Raw genomic sequence first — 7403 nt, 5'->3', positions numbered from 1 at the left:
TGTGAAAAGTTGTGAAATGCTCAAAATAAAACATCCCACAGGTGAGCAGCTTCGTTCTAAACAGGTGATACTACCATGATATGATATGAAAGGGGCATGAGAGGGTCTGTACTCCACAAGCAGCCATAAAGTCAGTCATATACACTTTTATAGATTGAATAAAATAGGTCATGACCTTCATGTGTGGGATTTCTATTACTGTCTCTCCCACACTTGACTCACATATGCACAAGCTCACACCCGTGTAAACAGATGCAGCCTCAGAGGTGCGCCAAATGTACAGTTCAGAGTGTGGGAAAAGAGGACAGTGTCAAAGCCACCAAACCATCAGAGCGGAGAGCAGTTTATAAAGTGTTACACAGATGAGATGAAGTAGGCCTGCAGGCCGCCAAACGGAGCAAACGGCCCGAGAGAGGCTGAGATGTACCTGGTGTGGTTTCCACATATTTATCCCTCAATCTATCCATCTGTCACTTTCACATGCATTCTTTCTGTCAATGTGTGTTTTTATCTAGCGATATCTGTACCTTCTCTCTTTCTCACACACACACAGGCACCCAGTTCCCACGGTGGTGGTGGTGGTGGTGGGGGGGCTGAGCGGCGTGTCAATCTGCGCTCAGCGTCACGTCTTTTCAGTTGCAAAAAGGAAGTAGCGCAGGGCTTTTGTTACAGTCTAGTCATTTAGAAACAACTGGAATATATCCGCAGTTTATGATTTAAACAGCCACCCATAATCTCCTCCTCGGAGGTGTTTTATATGGAGGGGTACGACCGTTTGGGGGTTTTTATTTTACTGTCCTTCCCATTTGGTTCGGAGGTCTGAGAGAGCGCACCGACTCTGAGGTTTTACAGACAGTGGCCCTTAAGACCATATGTATTTAACCTTTTGGGCAGTAAAGCTCTTTACATCCTGCTTTTAACTTTACCCACGAGCAAATCTGAAAGCTCACGTTTGTTCATTTTTTTTGTTTCACATTTGCGCACAGGTTAACTAAAGGTTTCACTGACACTCGGTCATCGCTGAGCCGCCGTACGGTCTACAGGGTAGCTGTGGAGAAAGCTGGGCCGCGTACGACTCCAACAGCAGCACATAGCTGTAACCCCACCCTGTCTTGGATAGTGTATCATTATCAGCACCTTTTGAATTTTGCTTTCCTTATAGCAAGTTAAATTAGGGACTGAGGTGAGATGGTACAATCGCCTTTCCGCAAATTTTGCTAAGAGAATCAAAGTACAACATGCATTACATTTTAACTCCGCGTAAAGGTAGCTCACTGATGTGGGACGTCGTGTTTTAAATAAAGTGGCTGTGTGATTTTATTTCTATAGACTCTGTGTTGCTATTTAAAAATATCCTCTCCAATGCTCTTCAGTCACCAAGTTTGATGAGAGTTTTGTTTCACGTTCCTGTTGCCGTTAATCCAGTGGATGATCCTTTACAACGTGCCCGCTTTCTCAGCAGTTTATAGCTCTGGCAGCACCATGCCTCTAGCTTTCAGTCTGCTTCCCGGGGTCGGGTTCAGGAGATCGGATACAGAGCTCACCGTAATATTGCTGCGGGCGGCTTGTTTAATATTTCTGCAGAAACATTTGGCTCCCCCCTCTGAAACCACGCCCCCCCCTGCAGATTCACAGGACCCTGATCCCTCCCCCTAGCCGAGCCGGCAGCCTATAACCTCCCCGGGTTTCCGCCCATTCCTCCACAGTTGATTCTTTGGGATGGTATTGTCATGCAAATAAAGGACGCGTAAAAGATTCCCCCATAGCGCAGCGCAAGGCAGAGACTCATACGGACCCCGCGGAGGACACAAACCGGGCCACGGTGGATTTGTATCGTTTTCATCGCTACGGACCCGTCCATCTGTCACAGGTAAGTTGCATATCTGCATCGGATTCCATTTCCAGACATGTTAAGTGACAAAAATCAAGCGTGTGTCCATGCGTAAACTTGTGCGCACGGGGGTCTCCTCTCTGACTCTTGGATGTGGCGGAATGTGTGGTCTCTCTCGCAGTCGGGATTCATGCGGACTTCTGTTGTTTTTTTTTTTGTCTTTCCCAGACACTCTGGCCACATGAGCAGCGACATATAGCCGGGACGTGTAGCCAGGAAACAGGTCGGACTGTTCAAGGAAAACCTGCGGAGACTGTCCTGTGGAGATAGTGGTCATACTCCATCCCCTGCTACAGGCTACCTGCTGCTGCTACGGAGTAGGGGGAACTACATCTAGAGACCCCTGGATCGCTTGAGAGCACCCTTTTTTATGTTTTAGGGATTTTAGGATCTCTCAAATATTAACATTTTTTCACACCACGTGTGTTATTTCCTCTCTTGTCCTTTTTGGGATATATACAGTGCTCATTTTTTCTGTTTTAGTACTTTAAAGTGCCTTATTAACTGGCTATAATCCAGTATAATTGTGGCATTGTCACCAGACCAGAGACACCTCAACAGGGAGAAGACGATTATTATCAGCTTTAGGGCCGAGGCAGGATTACTGGTTCCCCACCCTCCAGCGAGCTGCAGCCATGAGCCAGGCGGATGTGTCGACTTGCTCCGCGCCGCAAAGAGTTTTCCAGGAGGCGGTGAAGAAGGGCAACACCAAGGAGTTGCACTCGTTGCTGCAGAACATGACAAACTGCGAGTTCAACGTCAACTCCTTCGGGCCAGAAGGACAGACGGCCCTACACCAGTCTGTCATTGACGGCAACCTGGAGCTGGTAAAACTGCTGGTGAAGTTTGGTGCAGATATCCGGCTGGCCAACAGGGAAGGGTGGAGCGCTTTACACATCGCCGCCTTCGGGGGCCACCAAGACATTGTGCTATACCTCATCACCAAGGCCAAGTACTCCTCTGGCGCCCGGTGATCTGTCTCTGCTGTCAGGTAAAACAAGAAAATTACAACAAAAAAAAATAAAAAATGTACAATACAACAAGTGGAAAATAAAATTGCAGCACACGGGAAAGCTAGGCTTTTGTAAAAGCAAACAGAACTGCCATTATCTACATAGTTGTGCCAAATTATATAGAAAAGGAAAATAAGAATAGGCCTGCACAATATTGTTCCCTCATTGTAAACCAAACGGGGCCCTCCGTGCACTCCCGAGTGGAGCACCGCATGGTTCATACACAGCGCTTCAACACGAACCTTTAACAAAAGAAACGCCATTTCGGTGAGTTTGTTGGTACTAAAGCTTTCCTCTTGAATGTGTTTGCTAGATCTTGTCGTCCACTATAAAAGAAGCCAGTGTCTGTGTATCACATGTGTGTGTGTTTGGACTCCAGAGTGCAGTTGGCCCAGTTTTCCTCTCTCTCTCTCTCTCTCTCTCTCTCTCTCTCTCTCTCTCTCTCTCTCTCTCTCTCTCTCTCTCTCTCTCTCTCCCATCCCCAGTACAGTTGAATAGTTTCTTTGTGGGAGGGGGGCATCAGAGTTGACCTGTTGCTCCTCATTGTTCAGTCTTGTAAAACCCCTTTTAAGTTATTTTATATGAAACACGGCACTTGATGCTACTTGGCTGCATGCTGGAATATCTGAAAGGGAAGACACATGAACAAGAGAAGAAGGGTTGCCCTTTGTTGGCCACCAGAGGTCTATTTTCTTTAATTCATTCATTCGTTTTTTTCTGTTTGTTTGTTTTTTTTTATTATTGTTGTTGTTGTTTTTTTTCTCTCTTTTTTTTTTTTTACTCAAAGAGCGGCATTATGGCTATCCAACACGCTTTCAGATGTGTAATCATTATGAAACAACAATCGACTCCATCATTGTTGTGAAGTACTGTACACAATAGCTTTACTTTGTTTCTGTATTTGAAAAAGAAAGAAAGAAAGAAAGAAGAGACAGTAGCTGAATGCGCTCTGCAGATCTTGCTGTGCTGGCGTCCATCTGTTCAAGCCAGTGCGACCACTTCGCCAGTGGTCAATGTGTTATTAAAAAAACCGCTGCTTTCTGCTTTGTATAAAAAAAAAATCGCATTTGGAATTCACTTTATAATCTCCTTTCAGTATTTTATTAACATCCTAGTCATCACTGTGAAAGCAGGCTGGGTTTTTTTTTGTTTTGTTTTGTTTTTTTTAATTTATGAAGGTACATTGAGAAGATGCATTTTTTTTTAGATATGTTGTGGTTCTGTAATTGATCTATGAGTAATCTATACGTGTAAGAATATCTAGGGTGACTCAAGCTGCTTCAGACTCGTAGTATAAACTGTCCCGTGTGAAGGTATACCTGCCACTCCCCTCACCACCACCATCACCCCCCCCAGAAAACCCCTCCGCTATACCCCCTCAAGAGGACACCCCCTGTCCCCTCCTTTTCCTTTAAAAGGACTTTGTTTGGTTGCCTTTTGCCAGCTACCTCGTCTATAAAGTATTCTCAAGTTGTTCAGCTCTCTCTCCCTCACCACTCTGCCACGTTGTCTGGAGTTTGAAGAGATTCACAATTTGTCTGTGATGCATGCCAGTATGTTTTCTTCTCTCTCTCTCTTTTTTTTTCTTTTCTTTTTGTTTGGCAATTTAGCCTGGCAGACATGATGGACTTCAGTAGAAAAAGATGCAATGAACCCAATTCCTGCATCCTCAGTCGGGACAGTTTATTCTACACTACAACCAAACCAATTCTGACAAGCAAAGCATCGTCTTGCCTTTTCTGCAAGGGAGTCTGTGGTTCTCTCTCTCTCTCCCTCTCTCTATCTGTGTGTGTGTGTGTGCATGTGTCTGTCACACACTGCCATTGTTGCATGTTTACCCTATAAACCTCCACTGTCTCTGTTTGTCTCTCTCTTTCTCTGTCTGTCTGTCTTCATCAGCTAGTATGGTCGTTTATTTCTATATTTTTTCAGTCATACAAAAAAAAATGGAATTGTATTTCATGACTTATAAATGCAGAGAGTTTTATTGCACAAAAATGCGGAGCCTTGTGCGCCCCCAGTGTTTGTACGGGGTAACTGCAGGAGCCAAGGCTTTGGAATAGTTACGACTACTGAGCAGGACCCTATTACTGTTGGACGATGAAGACTTAAGAAAAAAAAAGAACAACAACACATGACTGTTGCAGGATGTCACAGAAAAGGAAGAAAATTGGTTTCATAAACTTGCCTGCTGCATTTTGAAAGTCATGGCACCCTAACATTTGTATCAATGCTGCTTGTATGTTGTTTTGTTTTGGTTTTTGTTTTTTTTCCTTTTTTAATGTTAATGTTATTTTTTTTTTTTTTTAAGCCTACTGCTCAAATGGCCAACAGTTGTATAGAAGCTTCACAGCAGCACCGGCTCACTTCATGAGAAGCTGTTAAGGGTGTGTGTGTGTGTGTTTTAAATGAAGTGTGTGTGTGTGTGTGTGCCTCTCATGAGACCTCCCTGTGTCGCTGACATCTTCCCATTTAAAACCTGGAAACAACCACAAGTAACTGAAGCAATAGATCCACTACATCAAGGTATTAGATTGGTATCAGGCAACAAATGAAATATGCATCGCTTGTCTTAAACTTGATGGGTGTTTTTGTTTTGTTTTTCTTTCTTTTTTCTTTTTTTTTTCTTTTTTTTTTGAATATTGCACTGATGACTGTTGTTGAAAAGTTGGCTTTTATGTGTCAACATTTGAATTTTTTTCTGAATAGAAAAAAACAAACACAACAAAATACTATTGTATAAATATATGCTCCAGGTGATAATGTCCTAATGTGTGTGTTACTTTGTGGAAAAAACATGATGTTTTTTAACAAAGATGCGTGTATCTCTGTGATTGGGTGTATGTATATATACATAATGGATATATATATCGACGCTGATGATGATGATGATGATGATGACATCTTGGGGCACTTTCTTTTCTGAAGTGCTGTCTTCCTGTTTATTTGAAAGGGGAATAATACATTTGATGGTAAGATCATTGTAACATGATTAAAAATTGCACGGTTGTGTGGTTGTTTGGCTTACCAGGGTCATAACATTTATGACGTAAGGAGCCAGCCGCCGGATTGGTGTACATGAGTGAGATGATTTTTTAAAAAAAAAATAGAAAAAAGTGCTGACTTCTTTGGACCAAGTTGTGTTTCTGGTCTTGCTTCATTTCAAGCGAGAGGAAACAGCTGATTTTCATGAGTGATGCAGATGTTCCATCATGTTTGATTTTTGGTTTTGTTTGTTTTTGTTTGTATTCTTTTATTTTTGAACGTTTGTAACACTGTGATGATGACGTGATGTCATGTGGAGATGAGTGCTGTATTATTTTTGTACGTTTGTGTACAAGCCAGTAAAGAAATCATTAAACTCAAATTCTCTGTGTATGCATACATTTCTTTCTCATCTCCCAAGCAAAATCTACCCCTTCTTCTTCTTCTTCTCGTCCTCCTCCTGCAATTTTCATAGAAAAGGTTGGTTTGGGAAACACACCCCTACCCTCCTCTCACTCCTCTCCCTCCCCTGTCTTCCAAGCCGGGCCCAACCCAGATCCCCATTCTCTCCTTTTGTCATTCATCTGGCCTCATCCTTTCACTGCCGGGATAAAAGAGCCCACTGCATTGTGGGTAGGCTCAGTTTAAAGAAGGGACCCCTCCCCTGTGTGTGTTGTGGGAGAGCTGGTTTTATGTTACCCCCACACACTCAAAAACTTTCCAACACACACTCCTCTCTTGTGCTCTCTGAGGCCCAGTCCCTGCACTACAATTCAGCTCTCTGCCAACAACCTGCCTTCGCCTCTCACTACAATATGTCTTTTACTCATTATCCATATACTTTTTCTCACATTAACTTTGTCCATTTCATTTCAGTAAACCCTTCTCATAAGCTTCTAAAGATGGCTCTGCCGATTTGTTGGAAGGGGAACCAGCCATGCTTGTTATTTTTTATGTCTGTTTCTGTGATTCTTGTGAAATATGTACCCTGAAGCCTCTGGCCTCCTGTAATGATGCATTAAATGGCCCCGTAAATGGTTGGTTAAACTGTTAACCATTCTCACTTCATTTAGACCGGTCATGAGTCAAAAACTGGAACAAGGCTTCATTTGGAACTGGAAATGGTTGGGAAACACTGTGTCAAGTGTGTCTCATATGCTGGCCAAAAAGAGTTGCTCTGATTTTTATAGTTAAGGTTTAAAGCTTTGCAGAGTTTGATCAAAAGTGCAGCTCTGCAAAATTTGTTTTTTACATTGTACTCATAAGTCTCAGCACCTGTTTATTTTAAAAGAAACCTTTCATTGAGTCATGTTCTCCTCGTTTCATGGAAATGCTGAGCTGCAACTGATATTGCATGGCTGTGGGAGGGTCGTGGGAAAAAGCAACATGACAGTACATCTTTCTACATGTCAGACCTGTTCGTGTTGTAACGTTAACTGGATGTTGACCTGCTGTTAACTGCAAATGTTGGAGCAAAGAGGGCTTTGGGTTGTGCTTTGAGAATTTTCATTTCA

General features: G+C 43.0%; 1 protein-coding gene across 2 annotated transcripts; it reads left to right on the top strand.

Annotated features, from left to right (window-relative positions):
• The first annotated feature begins 592 nt into the window (after positions 1 to 592).
• nrarpa (NOTCH regulated ankyrin repeat protein a) lies at positions 593 to 6287 on the top strand. Of its 2 annotated transcripts, XM_046375843.1 has the most exons (3): positions 593 to 1870; positions 2060 to 2882; positions 5216 to 6287. In XM_046375843.1, the coding sequence occupies exon 2, from the start codon at positions 2527 to 2529 to the stop codon at positions 2863 to 2865; it is 339 nt and encodes a 112-aa protein (XP_046231799.1). In that variant the 5' UTR covers positions 593 to 1870; positions 2060 to 2526; the 3' UTR covers positions 2866 to 2882; positions 5216 to 6287. The 2 variants fall into 2 exon arrangements, with proteins under 2 accessions (XP_046231799.1, XP_046231798.1); XM_046375842.1 differs by lacking the exon at positions 5216 to 6287 and having other exon boundaries at positions 609 to 1870; positions 2060 to 2957.
• The last annotated feature ends 1116 nt before the right edge of the window (positions 6288 to 7403 follow it).

This window comes from Scatophagus argus, chromosome 20 (assembly GCF_020382885.2).
Source record: "Scatophagus argus isolate fScaArg1 chromosome 20, fScaArg1.pri, whole genome shotgun sequence".
In the NCBI taxonomy this organism is placed as follows: domain Eukaryota; kingdom Metazoa; phylum Chordata; class Actinopteri; family Scatophagidae; genus Scatophagus; species Scatophagus argus.
The sequence above is the reverse complement of the archived record's forward strand: the minus strand, read 5'-3'. Positions and strand labels throughout refer to the sequence as shown.